Here is a 16,930-nt window from a genome sequence, read left to right as displayed (position 1 = left end):
CAACATATCCTCCCCAATTTTTGTTGCCTTTCTGGTGACCCCTAATCTTACTGTGTTTATAGACACCTCTGTTCTACTCTATTAGATTAAGGTCACTCGAAGACAAGATCTCGTATTTGTGTTTCTAGGGCTCAACTAGGTTCTGGCTGGCACAGAGAAGAAGGAACACAGAGATATTGAAATACTAAGTTGCATTTTTCTAAAACATCCAAGTGCTGGCAATAGGTAAATGTATATATGCTGTGACAGTTTGGCAGAGCCATTGTCCCGTTTCATCCTCTGTTCTTCCTCCAGGATGCCCATCCTGTGCCCTGCGAAGGTACTCCCTCCAGCCCGTTCCAGAGAGGAGGATCCCAAACCGCTACCTAGGCCAACCCAGCCCCTTTACACATCCACACCTCCTCAGACCAGGTAGGCTCTCTAATTATAGTAACCTTGTCTCCTTAGGTGCTTTGTCTGGAACAGTGCTATCCAGTAGAATTTTTCACAGCAATGGAAATGTTCTAGAACTGTGCTATCCAATACAGTAGCCACTAGTCACAAGGGACTGTTGTATATACTTATAATTTTGTGAGTACGTCTGAGGAACACATCCTTCTCACTGATGATTCTGAACTGTAGGGCTGGTTGTAGTTACCGTCATAGGCTAGCTCTGTCAATACAGCATCAGAAGCCACATGTAGGGATTTGAGCTTAATTAAAATAAAATAGAAAATTCAGTTCCTCAGACGTACTCACAAAATTATAAGTATATACAACAGCCCCTTGTGACTAGTGGCCTGCGCCACCAGGGGAGGCCCTCAGGCTGTTTTTAAAGAAAAGTTCTATTACTTTCTCAGACATAGTTTCTAGAGTCTTATTGTAACCCTTGATTCCTTGTGAGCTGCTGTGTTAAAGACATTTTAGAAAATGTGTTTTTCTTAAAAGTGTTCAATGCTCATTTCAAAATTTAACAAACCTATTTCTCTATAGATTATGCAATATTGGGCCTCCCCGGCGGCACAGTGATTGAGCACAGCGCTGTGAAGCTGTCCGCAGCCTCTGCAGCACAGTTCGATTCCCGGCCGGCCAGGGAGAGACCCACATGGCGCAGCAGACCTCTCCTGTCTCGCTCGCTACTCCCCTCAGCAGTGTATTTCGGTCCGTCTGCCTGTTCTGCTCCCCGCTCTGTCTCTGGTGAATCCTCTCACGCTCCCGCGCCTCTGACCTGTACCCCAGTGCTTGTATAAAAATAAATAAATCTTTTAAAAAAAAAAGAAAAAAAAGATTATGCAATATTACCAAATCTAATTATCACATCTTCGAGAAGTGATAACAGTGATAAAGGTGATACCAAAAAATTCATAAAGGTTTCTACCTCACTCATTAGAAAATGTGTCATCAAGTCACTGCTCCACAAACTCAGGTCTAAGGAATTTTGTTTGGTTTAGAAAGGTAGCTAAGGGATGATATAGTGTAAATGGATAGCATCTCAAAGAGGCAGGTAGGGATAGGGTAAAATCAAATACTATGTACCAAAAAAGTCAGATTTTTGATGGAAATTGTTGCTTCTGCCATGGGAAATTAGATCAGTATTTACTATGCGAGCATATATATAATCTAAATTGCCTTTGGAAACACGTTACTCTTTCACTGTCTCCACTCAGTGAATGCTACAGTGCGTCTCTCAGTAAGGGCTTCCTTTTGCTGATTCCTCATCAGACTGGAATTCCCGCTGAGAAGAAGGCTGAGACAGGAAATGCAGCTCACCACTGAGACACACAAGAAATGAGTTTTTCAAAGTGGTCAGGTAAGCTTAATAGCAATCCAGTGTATTAATTTAAGTATTTTTCCCCATTATCAACCCACCTGTTAGCTTCAATCTGACAAGGGGGGAAAAAAGAAGAATTGATATTAAGTTTTACCAGCTTTGAAAATTATCGATTTCTTGTGGTGAGATGTTTTTATGTGGTAAGCTGCATTTTCCAGGCCTTGAAACTAGTAGTGATCTTGTTAAGATGATGACTATCTCTGCTAGACCTTTCACTATTTATTCACGTGTGTGTTAATTAGACTAAAAAAAATGAGTGTAAATGTATATTCACACATACATGTTCATATATATGCATGTGTCCATATCAGCTATGGGGGAAAGGGATGCCTGTTCTAATTTTTACTACTGAACATTGGTTTTTGGACATTGGGGTAATTGAAAAGGGATTAAAGTAGATGGAAATTTTGGGCCTCCCTGGTGGCAAAGGGATTAAACACTGAAACCATTGGCAGCCACTGCAGCACAAGTTCTATCCCTGGCCAGGGAGCTGACCCACATGGCACAGCAGACCTCTCCTGTCTTGCCCGCTGCTCCCCTCAGCAGTGTATTTCAGTCTGCCTGTTCTGCTCCCCACTCTCTCTAATGAATCCTCTCACACACCTCCTTAGTCATTTTTTCAGAGAAATCTGTGTTTTACTCTATAAAGAAAACATTTATTAGTACTCTCTTCCCCATCCCAATTATATAGTAATGTATTATTTTATGAACTTCCTTAATATAATAAAAACAGCTTGATATTAAATAGAATTCTTTTCAAGGACGCTGCTTCAAAATCAGCAGTTAAAATCCTACTCTAGATCATTTCAGGAAATAATTAAAATACATACCTAGATTGTAGCAAATACCTGTATCTTCCCACCCATTTTTCAGCCTTCATAAAACTTTCTTCTCGGGGTTTTCTGCTTGACTATGCAAATATGGAGAACCTGGTTTTTGTTTTCTTGAGAAATCAGTCCTCAGTCTCCTTGAAGATCTTTTGTTCTTGACTGCAGTCTCAGGATTCATTGTGAGATTTTCTATTTGTAGAGTCCAGCTTGTGACATTTGATTGGTTAAATAAGCTCCTTAGACTAACCCCCTCTATCCTTAATTGATTCCACGTGATAAAATGACTTTGCTTCTTATTACTTTACAGTTTGACAAGTTGACAAACTGTCAATTCAGGTACAATTTTATCAGAAGAAATTTACACCAGATTGACTATAAGAGCCAGTTCTGTGGTCAAAGGCCTTAACAACTGCCAGGTTTTACCTGTAGGGTTAAAGTTCATGGCTTTATCAGACTTTTTTTCTCCTCCTTCAAAGGAAAGGTGTCTTTCTTTAGATAGTGTTTCTTGCCTGTGGGAGTGTTCTTTTGTCACTTTGAGATTTCAAGCCTGGAAGTACTTTGTTAGCGATCACTCCACAGTGTTGTAATTACTAGGTCTGGGAAAATGTCACCGGTGTTTTAAATATTCCTCATATAGTCATGTGTATGAAATTGCATTCAGCATAAAGATGATTGCTTTGTGGGCCTCCCCGGTGGCGCAGCGGTTGAGCGCTGGGTTGCGAAGCTGCCCGCGGCCTCTGTGGCGCCGGTTCGATCCCCGGCTGCTCCCCGGCCACCGGAGGAGGGTCCCACATGGCGTGCAGACCTCTCCTGCCGCCCGCTGCTCCCCTCAGCAGTGTACTTCGGTCCTTCTGCCTGCTCTGCTCCCCGCTCTGGCTCTGGTGAATTCTCTCACCCTCCCGCGCTTCTGACTGTACCCAGTGCATGTATAAACAAAACAAAACAAACAAACCAGCAAACAAATAAATAAAGCATGCCTCTATAAAAAAAAAAAAAAAAAAAAAAGATGATTGCTTTGAAGTGTGTAAAAGATGGTTTTCCAATCCAAAATGCTTTGCTTTATAAAAAATTATATCTTTTCCCAGAAGTTACCCTTAATGTATGTACATGTACTCTGAACATGAGAGAAAACATGTGGTTGAATTAAGGTTATTAAACCTAAATTTTCTTCTTCCAAAAAATTTTTAAATCACAAAATATATTTCTTAGATTTAGTTTTATTACATGAACGGTAGCTGTGAAGTACTCACAAGCAAAACCCAGGAAACAGTGAAAGTAAGAGACAAAGAAAGGTTGGATAATCTAACAACCAGCTTCTGCTTTGATGAAAGAACATTTATTTACTGCTTGCGTAAACTGGGACATTTCTAATGTTGGGTAACAGCAGCAGGATTAGCGTGAATAATTATCAGAGCAATACACAGTTAAGCTCTTCTTAAGCTCCAGTGCAAAGTTCACTGTTCCTGCCCAAGATTCTCAGCCAGCTCAGTCCAGAGAGAAATGTGACCCAAGCTCTCCAGGCCTACTTTGTCGCTTTGCCTGATTCAAATTGACCTCTAAGGCCCTCTTTTCTACCTCTTATTTTTTTTTTTTACCAATCCATCAATAAAAATGTCAATTTTCCTATTATGGATAAATCTAAAAAGTTAAATAAAAAAGCCAACTAATAGTTTTATTGGTTGACTGCAAACTACAGAACTTGCTGGAGAGAGAAACTACACATAGGTAAAACAACTAGATTACTCCAAGGAAAATATAAACAACTGAGCGTAAGTACCAAGAAAACTCAAAAGGTTTTTGATCCAACACTTTCTCTGCTGGGACTATCCCACAGAAATAAAAACACCTATTCATTGGGTATAAAAGTTCTAGCATAAAGTACAAAGATGTAGACTATAGCAGCAAGTAGCTAAAACAATATGAATGCCCACCAGTATGGAAATGGGTCAATATAAGTTATGATACGGGCCTCCCCGCTGGCACATTGGTTGAGCGCTGGGCTGCGAAGCTGCCCATAGCCTCTGCAGCGCCAGTTCGATCCCAGGCTGCAGGCGAGGGTTCCATATGGCATGCAGACCTCTCCTGTTGCGCCCACTGCTCCCCTCAGCAGTGTACTTCGTTAGTCTGCCTGTTCTGCTCTCCGCTCTAGCGCTGGTGAATTCTCTCACCCTCCCGCTTCTGACTATACCCAGTGCTTGTATAAATAAATAAATAAATAAATCTTTAAAAAAATAAGTAAGTTATGATACATAACCCCAAGAAATATTATGGAGACTAACAATAAATTGAGGCTGTGCCAGACAACTTAGTGGGAGGGGTTTCCATGAGGTATTATGTCAGAAAAGCAAGATACAGAAAACGTTGTACAATATTCCATTTTTGTGAAACACTAGTGATTCAAAAAATCTTAAATGCAGGTATCAGTGTCTGCTTATATGCTGGCTAAGATAGACATACTAGATAGACATACTAGATCACAGACATGGGCTAGGAGCTGATGTGGGTAGGAAAAAGCAGGGTGAGGAGCCTAACAACAAAGAAAATGGGGGAAAATATTTCACTATTGAAAGTTCTATGTGCTATGGATACCTTTATACGTAGCTATAGGATGTGTGTATCTAAGGAAATAAAATATTTTGCTTTAAGACAAACAATTCAAAGGGACAAAAAAAAACACCCATGACCTTTTCAGTGAGAAGAGTTAAAACAAACAAGTATTGAGCCTGTGATCTCGGAGTGGAACTATGGAGGGAGAAGAAACTTCAGAAAGGAGACGCCGTGAGCGAGGGAAAAAGGCAAGAACAGGGTGTGAACAGACATAAGAAAAAATTCATTTCAGAATAGTTGGGGGAATGATAAGAAAAGCAGTTGGCCAAGTCACCAGACACCACATCGTGTGTGATTTAATTTATGTGAAAGCTCTACAACAGATAGATCCACGAAGAGATAATAGATTAGTGATCACCAAGGGCGGGCAGGGTTGGGAGGTAATGGAGACACTGGTGAGCATGGAGTTTCTTCTTGGAGCATTGGAATTCCTACAGGGCCTCAAGCCCAAAGAGTCCCCTTTGCCTCTAGGGAGAGAATTCAACAGAGCGCACTAGGTGTGGTTGAACCAGGTAGGGCTTTATTAGAGAGTCTCATGCATGAGGGAGCCAGCTAGGGAAAGCAGAATAGATGCTGGCTCTCCGCAGGAGCAGGAGGGGATATTTAAAGGCTAATTGCACAAGGTCTGGAGGAGGAGCACAGCGTCATGGCTTGTTCTGGGTTAGGCAGTGCCCGGGGATGGGCAGACAGGTTGTGTTCCAACTGTGCACGTAGGCTCTTGGCCTCGTCCCTCCAGGGGACTGTGAGCTAATCATCAGTTGGGATCTGACGTTTTTTGTCCGTCACAGTGGCTCGTGGTCAGTGTTGTGGCAGAGTTGTTTAGTGAGAGCGCACCAGGCCATGATTTAGGGCACCTTTTCAATCATCTCATCTGACTCATAGTTTCTTTTACCCAGGCTGTCTCAGAGTATCCTAAAATTGTGGGGTAATTCTGTGACTATATCAAAAGCACCAACTTGTACACTTTAAGTGGGTAAATTGTATGGTATATAAGTTATATCTCCATAAATCTGTTTAAAAAAAAAAAAGATTGGGCAGATAAATTGGAGTCGCCTAGTAGAGAGTGTTAAAATCTAGTCTTACAGGCCTCCCTGGTGGTGCAGGGATTAATATCTCAGCGCTATCAAGCTATCAGCAGCCACTGCAACCTGAGTTCAATCCCCAGCATACAAGTCTGGGATGTAGGCCAGAATGCAGAGGGTGAGAGGATTCACCAGAGACAGAGTGGGGAGCAGAACAGGTGGATTGACTGAAATACACTGCTGAGGGGAGCAGCAGGCGAGGCAGGAGAGGTCTGCTATGCCCTATGGGTCAGCTTCCTGGGAGCAGGGATCGAACTCAGGTTGCAGTGGATGGAGATGGCTGAGACGTTAACCCCTGTCCCACCAGGGAGGCCCCAAGTTTGTGTCAATGGAATCATAGTATCCACCTTGATCTGTAGCTTTTTCATACAGGGGCATTTCACAGCTAATTTCCTGGGCTTGCCTGTGGAGACTGCCACGGAGAAGAATGGTGACCCACATCAGAGAGTCATTGTAAAGATTAAATGAGTTGATCTGTGTAAATAATTAGAATAGTACCAGACACGTAAGCATTCAATAAGCATTAGTTGTTGTTTTACCATTATTACTGCTCAGTAGGTTGGTGGATAGGCACAGCTTTTATTTTGGTACTTCTATCACTTTGGGACCTAAAGTGGAAATAGGCTTAATTTCCAGCTCAGAAGGGAAACACTCCCCCAGTCACTAGGCAAGCAGTCAGGCACTCTGCTAGGTACTACTATTAAGAACTAACATAGGGCCTCCCTGGTGGCTCAAGGGGTTAAGACGCAACATCTGAAGCTGTCCGCAGCCTCTGCAGTACGAGTTCAATCCCCAGCCGGCCAGGGAGCAACCCACATGGCGCAGCAGACCTCTCCTGACTCGCCCCCTGCTCCCCGCAGCAGTTTCAGTCTGCCTGTTCTGTTCCCCACAGACTCTGGTGAATCCTCCCTCCCGCCCCGCCCCCACCCCCCCCCACACACACACTCCTCTGGCCTGTACCGCAGCTCTTGTTTGCATAAATAAATCTTTAAAAAAAAAAAAAAAAAGAAGCAACACATACACTTTGTAGAGGTTCTTAATCCAAGTTTTTGGGGTTGGCTTAAGGGAATCTGAGACTTTTGAAATGGTATGTCTAGAGTTCGTATGTGTCTGCATGCAATTTAGTAAACAGCATGAATCCATAGCTCACAAAATATTCTTAGGGAGTCTTCAGTCCCCGAGAACCACATGATTTAGATTTGATTCTCATGGCAGCCCCCAGAGTTTTTGGAGGATAGAAAGATGGTCCTGACCGGCAATGAGGTTATATGTATATATGTTCAACTCACTGTTCATACAAAACAAAGAGTTAAAAGTTAATAGAAAAGGGGCCTCCCTGGTGGCGCAGCGGTAGAGCACTGGGTTGCGAAGCTGCCCGCGGCCTCTGCGGCGCCGGTTCAATCCCCGGCTGCTCCCCGGCCACCAGTCGAGGGTCCCACATGGTGCGCAGACCTCTCCTGCCACCCGCTGCTCCCCTCAGCAGTGTACTTCGGTCCTTCTGCCTGCTCTGCTCCCCGCTCTGGCTCTGGTGAATTCTCTCACCCTCCCGCGCTTCTGACTGTACCCAGTGCATGTATAAACAAAACAAACAAAAGCAAAACAAAATAAATAAAGAAAAACATGCCTCTTAAAAAAAAAAAAAAAGTTAATAGAAAGATGTTATTATGGCATGGGAATTCAGAAGGAGAAATTTATTCTGGCTCTTGAAATTGGGGAAAACTCTTTGGCCATAAACTCTATGATGTTCAAAACTAGAGATCATGTAACAGATATTTATCAAATGCTCATAGCTTTCCAGGTGTTATTCTAGGCACTGGGGATATAACATTGACAAACATCCACAGCTGTGTCCTCATAGTTTGCTTTTTTTTTTTTTTTTTAAGATTTATTTATTTATACAAGCACTGGGTACAGTCAAAAGTGGAGAGGGTGAGAGAATTTACCAGAGCCAGAGCGGGGAACAGAACAAGCTGAGGGGAGCAGTGGGCGCGGCCATGTGGGACCCTCGCCAGCGGCCGGGGATCGAACCGGCGCTGCAGAGGCTGCGGGCAGCTTCGCAGCCCAGCGCTCAACTGCTGCACCACCAGGGGAGGTCTGGAGTTTGCATTCTTTTGGGAAAATCAGACACAGATAATATAACCCTTCTCCTTACCTTATACACTGATACTTCAGATTAGCTTTGATTATATGCCTACCGCATGCCTTCCACATAAGAAAGTTCAGTAAATATTTGATTGAGTGAACCAGAGGGTTAGAGGAGATCTTTAAGTGGTCATGACCCCAGTTTTAAGGCAGAACCATACTTAACTATCATTTCTTCCAAATTTTAACAGTGGAATAGAAATTGGAAACCTCATTTATCTCCTTAATTCCCCATGTGCAATGAGCGGGTTTGGCATAAATGGGATAGGTGAATGTGCGTGTCTCCATCTAATATCTACCTCAAGTCTGTAAGCACTAGAGAAATGCAAAGCATCTGTTATTTGTCATTTCCAGGGGAGGTGACACCAGGACTGTCCCAGGTGGAATATGCACTTCGCAGACACAAATTAATGTCTCTGATCCACCAGGAAGCACAAGGGCAAAGTGGGATAGACCAGACAGTGGTTCTGCTGTCCAACCCTACGTACTACATGAGCAATGACATCCCGTATCCTTTCCACCAAGACAACAACTTCTTATACCTGTGTGGGTTCCAAGAGCCTGATAGCATTCTGGTTCTTCAGAGCCTCCCCGGCAAGCAGTTACCAGCTCACAAGGCCATGCTTTTCGTGCCTCGGAGAGACCCTAGTCGAGAGCTCTGGGATGGCCCACGATCCGGCACTGATGGAGCCATAGCTTTGACTGGAGTCGATGAAGCGTATACGCTGGAAGAATTTCGGCATCTTGTACCAAAGCTGAAAGGTAACAAGTGGGAGAAGTCCAGTCATTGGCCAGATTGGCATTAAGACCTTCCTTGCCTATCTAGACAGTTACTAATTTCCAAAAATGTTTGTCATGGCCTGTTTCCTTAACACCATGACAGGAACATGTCTTTTCTAGAAGACTGGGCTACTTTAATCTTTCATTCCCTTGCTAAGTCTGCATTGGATTGTGCACTCACAGAGACTGTTAACTGCCCTAGTTTGAAATCCCTGAATGCGAATTTCCTTTTAAAGTGGAAAATGGGGCAGTTCAAGATTACTGACCTTTGACCACTGCTTAATTGCATTTGCCGACTCTTCAAAAGGAGGCTGTGTTCTCAAAGAATGACCAGGCGTCACCAATGTCCGCATCAGTCACCTGGTGATGTCTGATGGAATAACCAGCACATGGTAGCTCCCGGGCACGTAGTAGCTCAGCCCCCTACCACCACTGATCAGAGCCCACTTGCTTAGAGAGGTCCCGCCAGGGACTCATTCACACTGTTTCAATTCTTTTCCCTCAAAATAGTTACTTTCTCTACATTTGTTGTAAAATGATGATTGCGCATGTGTTTTGGGATTCTTTTTCTGGAACTTTTCAGAACCCACAATACCTTAAATTTTCCTTGGTTCCTGCAAATCTCTAGCTCTCTGGGAAACATGTTATTTTTTTAACATATCCAGAAATCACTGAGAGTCAAACTTGGTGAATAAGATAGATGATCAAATTGGAAAATTGATGATTTTAGAACAAAATAATGTAAAGTTTTACTCTGATTTGCTTGTATGGTTTATAAACCACATTTGCAGTTAGTTTCTAAAAGGGAATTCCAAACTGGTTCCCAACAATCATAGAATATATTGAATTTGTTCACTATAAAGACTTCTCTGAAGGAAAATACTCACTTGACCATGTAGATTCTTTTTTCCTTATATTTGTGTAGAAGAACTGAGGTATATGTGCCCTATGTGGGTCAGCTTCCTGGCCGCGAGTAGAACTCAGACGGCAGCGGTGATAGCACTGAGACTTAACCCCTAGCCACCAAGGAAGCCCCCGACCATATAGGTTCTAATGTGTGAACACTTTTACTTTATACAAATATTTTCTATTTTACAGAGGTAACTACCCCGGTAAACTAGGGAGCTTTCTCATATCTTCTAAGTCTTCGTCAATGTGGAGCACAGAATCTTTTTTTTGTAGCTTTTTGATTTATTGAATTGCTTATTGTCATCTTCTACATTCTAAATTTCATTAATCCAGTTATGAAAATCTTACATAAAATCTATTTCTCAAAAGCACTTCTCATTCACAATTCTCGATTTAATAGTTTACTAGATAAAAGTACCAAGTAAAAGGAAAGATTAATGAAATCATACTCATTAAAAATTTTTAAAAACTAAAAATGTTAGGCCATGATGTCACACCATCACATCAGGTTGTAGAGGCTGTTTCACTTTTTAGAAATTACAGCAATTAAATATCTGTTCAAAATAAGATTAGTTTCACATATAACATGCATTTAAATCCAGTTTTATTTCAAAACAAAAATATTTAAGAGATTGATTGTATCACTAACACAATATCAAATCAAGAAAATTAGGATATTCCCCCCTTCTTCTGTCCCAAAATATTTTGTATAAAAAATACACCCCTCAGGGCCTCCCCGGTGGCGCAGCGGTTGAGCGCTGGGTTGCGAAGCTGCGCGCGGCCTCTGCGGCGCCGGTTCGATCCCCGGCTGCTCCCCGGCCACCGGAGGAGGGTCCCACATGGCGCGCAGACCTCTCCTGCCGCCCGCTGCTCCCCTCAGCAGTGTACTTCGGTCCTTCTGCCTGCTCTGCTCCCCGCTCTGGCTCTGGTGAATTCTCTCGCCCTCCCGCGCCTCTGACTGTACCCAGTGCATGTATAAACAAAACAAACAAAGAAACCAGCAAACAAATAAATAAAGCATGCCTCTATAAAAAAAAAAAAAAAAAAAAAAAAATACACCCCTCAGACTTAGATTGTTGGAGTCTTGCTTACAGGGCACCATCAGAAAAAAGAAAGGAACAGATGGAGACCCCGGGGAAGTAGAGAGAGATTGTTTTGTTGATGAACCTTCTCATCTCAAGGCAAGATGGACAGTTTCCTTGGGTCTCTCAAGTTAACAGTAACTGATGATCCGCAACGAGACTGTTGCAGGTGGAGAAGGAAAGATTTCCATGCAGACGTGGATTAGCCCGTGTTCACTGCTTTGTGTTCCACACTCATAACTGCTCCTCGACAGGAGAACTTCCTCTTGCGGGGCTGATTCTCTGCCGAGGAAGGGCGGGAAGACTTTTAACCATAGGGTCACATCTCGTTGCTTTTTCCTGTCCTTCTGTGTTGAATTAGCCAACAGTGCTGCTGGCTTAGTTATTGCGTGGAGAACAGCTCCTGTGTTCTCTACCAATTAATAAATAGTTAACAAAACCAAAGCTTGAATACAACTTCAGTTCCATGTATCTTTTATTTTTTGCCACTGAAATTTGAGGGAAGAAAAGCTGTAGAGTCGGTCTCAGAATTTCTTGCCATTTTCAGGGAATGACCTTCCCAATGATTTATGATCAAATCCTTCCGTGACATCAGTCCTGAGAGTTCGTGCTCAGCCCCTCAGAGCCCACACTTGAGATTGTGTAGTTCTTGCTCTTGTGCAAGTCATTGTAACAGCTGGTATTTCTTGATGCAGTTAGCTTTATTTTCATTTACTTTTTGGCTTCTCCTTTTAAGCGGAGACAAACATGGTTTGGTATGACTGGATGAAGACGTCTCACGCCGAGCTTCACTCTGAGTACATGCATAATCTGACCGACATCAAAGCCCGGAGCAAGAACAAGGTCCGGGCTGTCAAGCAGCTGATCCAGCGCCTCCGACTGATCAAATCTCCTGCAGAAATTGAGCGAATGCAGATTGCTGGGAAGCTGACGTCACAGGTATGGTTCCTAGTTTTTCCCTCATTAAAAAAGCTAAGCCGGCAGGATTCAGTGGGCACCTTGCGGTTGTGTTCGCAGTGCAGTAACCTCACAGGTGAACATGTGTCTTCTAGTTGGTGTTTAGTGAACATGTCTAGAGACTTGCTCAGAAGCTTGCAAGGCAAGTGTATCTGCCCTCTTGTGTCTTTTACCCCCCTGGATCTAAGTTATTTCTCCTTGAAACAACGTAAATTATCTCTATTTCCTTTCCTGATAATAACTGTACTAATTGTTGTAGTTAAAACATACATTGATTGTTAAAAAAAAAAACCTCACAGGATCCAAAGTGACAGTGCTTACAAATCTGTAATTTATTATAGAAAGAGGGTGCAGTAAAACAACAGAGATAGCCTCAAGTGTAGGGTCTCCACCTTGCTGTTAAATTATTAAAGTTTTGAATTCTGTTGATTTCCTCCTTTTTTTTCCTTTTATTTTTTTAATTTTTTTTTTTATTTTTTACATCATTGGTCATTTTTAAACATATTTGCTTCCCCCTACCCCCTCAGGTGTAGTCCCCATAGAGTTTCCTTCACCAGTGCACCCGTGCACCATCACCACAGTCCCTTGTGTTCCTCCCGCCCTCCCTCTGTCCTCTCCCTCCTCTTGCCCTGTAGTATGTCTCTGATTTATAATTGTCTGTTTTTGCTTTGTTGTGTTTTGTGTTGTTGTTATTTTTTTACACTAATGTCTTACTTGGTTCCCCTATGTTCCTGCTATAAATGAAACCATCCAATATTTTTCCTTTCTGGCTTATTTCACTGAGCACAATTCCTTCTAGTTCCAGCCACGTTGCTGCGAATGGCTTGAGTTTATTTTTTTTGATTGCTGAATAATATTCCATTGTGTATATATGCCACATCTTCTTGATCCAGTCATCTATTTTTGGGCGTTTGGGTTGTTTCCAGATTTTACCTATTGTAAATAGTGCTGCAATAAATATAGGTATACAGGTGTTCTTTTGAATCACTGTTTTTGTGTCCTTTGGGTAGATCCCTAGGAGTGGAATTGCCGGGTCATATGGTAGCTCCATTTTAGTAGACTGAGGAACCTCCGCACAGCTTTCCATAGTGGTTGGACCAGTTTGCACTCCCACCAGCAATGTAGGAGAGTTCCTTTTTCACCACATCCTCGCCAACATTTGTTGTTGCTTGTTTTTTTGGTAGATTTCCTCCTTTCATATCATTTTAAATTAGCCCTATAAAAACTGAAATGCTTTCGGTCCTGAATTGTTTGCCCCTTTTCTTACTTTCTTTCCATTTGCTACTTTTTATATAAAATATACATAATGTAAAGTTTACCATTTTAACTTTTAAAATAAACAATAATCATTAAGTACATTCACATTGTACAACCATCACTATTACCTATTTCCAGAACTTTTTCATCTTCCCAAACTCTAACCATTAAACAGTTACTCCCCATCACCTCTTCTCCAGGCTCCTAGACCCTCTAATCTACCATGAACTTGCCTATCCTAAGTACCTAATATAAATGAAGCCATACAATAGTTGTCCTTTTGTGTCTGTCTTGTTTCATTTAGTCTCATGTCTTCAATGTTCATTCATTTTGTATATATCAGAAATTCATTCCTTTTATGGCTGAATAATATTCCACTGTATTGCCTGTATTTTACTTATCTATTAATTTGGTTGTTTCTACCTTTTGCCTTTTGTGAATAAATGCTGCTGTGAACATTGATGTATCTGTTTGAGTCTCTGCTTTCCTGAAACGTACCAGGGAGTAGAATTGTTGGAATATTTGGTAACTCTGTGTATAACTATTTGAGGAAGTATCAAACTATTTTTTATAGTGGATTTACCATTTTATATTTCTACCAGCAACGTATGAGTGTTCCAGTTTCTCCATTGTTTCACCAACACTTTTTTTGTATAATAGTCATTCTCATGGAAGTGAAGTGATATCTCATTTTGGCTTTGATAGTCATCTCCCTAATGGCTAATGATATTAAGTATCTTCTCATGTGTTTAATGGTCATTTGTATATCTTTGCAGAGATAGCTATTTCGGTCCTTTGTCTATTTTTTAATTAGGGTGTTTGCTTTTTCTTTTTTTTTTTAAATTTATTTATTTATTTATACAAGCACTGGGTACAGTCAGAAGCGCCAGAGGGTGAGAGAATTCACCAGAGCCAGAGCAGGGAGCAGAGCAGGCAGAAGGACCGAAGTACACTGCTGAGGGGAGCAGCGGGCAGCAGGAGAGGTCTGTGCGCCATGTGGGACCCTCCTCCGGTGGCCGGGGATCGAACCGGTGCTGCAGAGGCTGCGGGCAGCTTCGCAACCCAGCGCTCAACCACTGCGCCATCGGGGAGGCCCGGTGTTTGCTTTTTCTTGTTGAGTTATAGAGTTGTTCTTTTTTTTTTTTTTTTTTTTTTTTTATTCCCAATACCAGATACTTATCAGGTATAACATTTGGAAATATTTTTTCTGTTGTCTTTTCACTGCTTGCTAATGTCCTTTGAGGTGCAAAAGATTTTAATTTTGATGAGGGGCCTCCCTGGTGGTGTAAGGGGTGAAGACACAACCTATGAAGCAACCCACAGCCACTGCAGCACGAGTTGGATCCCTGGCCAGGGAGAAACCCACATGGCGCTGCAGACCACTCCTGGCTCGCCCGCTGCTCCCCTCAGCATGTACTTCTGTCAATCTGCCTGTTCTGTTCCCCACTCTGTCTCTGGTGAATCCTCTCACCCCCCCACAACTCTGGCCTGTACCCCAGCTCCTGTATGCATAGATGAATGGATCTTTAACAAGATAATAATTTTGATGAGATCCAAAACACCTGTTTTTTCTTTTGTCTAGTGTTGTCTGTGTTTTCTTTTGTACCTAGGCTTTTGGTGTCAGACTCCCAGAAAATCATTGCCCAATCCAAGATCATGAAGCGTCTCCCTGTATTTTCTTCTAAGAGTTTTATAGTTTTGCCTCTTAAGTTTATGTCCTTGATCCACTTTGAGTTGATTTTTATATGTGTTTCTTAACAGAAACATAGGAGTAAGTCTTCACAACATTAGATCTGACAATAGATTCTCAGCTATTTCACCAGAAGCACTAGGATCAACAAGATAAATTGAATTTTTTCAGAATTAGAAACAATTTGTGCAGCAAGGAACATTACCAAAAAAGTGAAAAGGCAGCCTGGCGGGGGCGGGGGGCGGGGAGAGGGGGGAGAAGAAATGCCTGCAGATCCTATATCTGCTGGGGGCCTCTAGCTGGAGTATGTGAGAACTCTTAACAACAGCAAAAAGACAAGGGTCCAATGTTATTCTTCTGCATATCCCTTATTTATTTCTCTTATAAAGTGATAAACTCCATATTACCTTTTTCAAATCACACGAAGAAGTTGAAAGCAGACCTCTCCTGCCTCGCCCCTTGCTCACCTCTGCAGTGTATTTCAGTCGACTTGCCTGCTCTGCTTCCCACTCTCTCTGGTGAATCCTCTCACCTCCCCCCACCCAGTTCTTGCATGCATAAATAAATATTTTTAAAAATTCAAAAAAAAAAAAAAAAGATCTGAAACTCTTGACGGTCTACTGAGATCCAGCAGCAAACACAGGCAGCCCTTGCTGGGGGGCGCCTGTTATCCCAGCGGCCATGACTCGGGGCTTCCTGAAGCTGCTCGCTGCCTTCCTCATATGGCCAGTGTCGCCCTGCCTGTTTCCACAGTGTCCTGCGACCTCAGTGTTCACTGATCTTTATATGACAGAGGCAGTCGCCACCTCCAGATATGTATGGTAGGCCCCTCCCTTACCCCTCTAGGAAACTTGAGGTTTCCCTGTGAACTTGATTGCGCCTCCACTTAACGATGTTTCAAGCCAGAAATTTTTCCATCTAAAATTCTCAGGGGCCTCCCCAGTGGCGCAGCGGTTGAGCGCTGGGTTGCGAAGCTGCCCGCGGCCTCTGTGGCGCCGGTTCGATCCCCAGCTGCTCCCCGGCCACTGGAGGAGGGTCCCACGTGGCGCGCAGACCTCTCCTGCTGCCCGCTGCTCCCCTCAGCAGTGTACTTCGGTCCTTCTGCCTGCTCTGCTCCCCGCTCTGGCTCTGGTGAATTCTCTCACCCTCCCGCACTTCTGACTGTACCCAGTGCATGTATAAACAGAACAAACAAACAAACAAATAAATAAATAAAACATGCCTCTATTTAAAAAATAATAATAAAATAAAATTCTCAGGAGCCATTTTCAACAAGCTCTCACCAGCGTGTTGCCTGTGGTTCATATCCTTCTCTGAGTAACCCCTGCCTGAATTTGTTTTGCTCCTCCGTCATCAGTTTACCCTGCTTGAATTATCTTATTTGTTGTGTCTCACAGATTTACCTGATTGATCAAAATTATAGTAGCCACTTTCCTTTGATTCCTGCTCCACCTGTTGGCCAAAGAGAGTAAAACTTACCCGAAGGAGACGAATCAGCAAACATACCGCTGGGTTTTAGCAGAATTGCCATCAACTTACAATTCACTTCTGATCCATTTTTCTAATAGCTGAAGTTCACGTTCTGTCATTTCCAGATTTTGCTGACTTGGAGTCAGCCACACCACCCATAGTTTCATTTTCATTCCCTTTATCAGAGTCATTTTTTTCTTTCAAAATAATGCCTTAATCGTAGATTTAATTAGAATAATTCAGACATGCTGGGACAACAGGATGTCCACGTGCAAAAGAATGATGTTGGACCAACCTCACACTGAAATAAAAAA

General features: G+C 42.6%; 1 protein-coding gene across 3 annotated transcripts in view; it reads left to right on the top strand.

Moving 5' to 3' along the window:
- XPNPEP3 (X-prolyl aminopeptidase 3) overlaps window positions 1–16,930 on the top strand; it is a 45,453-nt gene that overhangs the window by 13,971 nt on the left and 14,552 nt on the right. For 2 of the 3 annotated variants that reach the window (XM_037513492.2, XM_037513491.2), the window contains exons 2-4: window positions 295–411; window positions 8,826–9,233; window positions 11,979–12,181. In XM_037513492.2, coding sequence (XP_037369389.1) covers window positions 295–411; window positions 8,826–9,233; window positions 11,979–12,181 — 728 coding nt within the window. Of the gene's footprint in view, window positions 1–294; window positions 412–1,730; window positions 1,790–8,825; window positions 9,234–11,978; window positions 12,182–16,930 lie in introns of those variants that run through there. The other variant, XM_037513493.2, reaches the window with a different exon arrangement.

Source organism: Talpa occidentalis, unplaced genomic scaffold (genome assembly GCF_014898055.3).
Source record: "Talpa occidentalis isolate TD23 unplaced genomic scaffold, MPIMG_talOcc4v2.1 talOcc4.16, whole genome shotgun sequence".
Lineage (NCBI taxonomy): Eukaryota > Metazoa > Chordata > Mammalia > Eulipotyphla > Talpidae > Talpa > Talpa occidentalis.
Note: the sequence above shows the minus strand (reverse complement) of the source record. Positions and strands in the feature narration are given on the sequence as shown.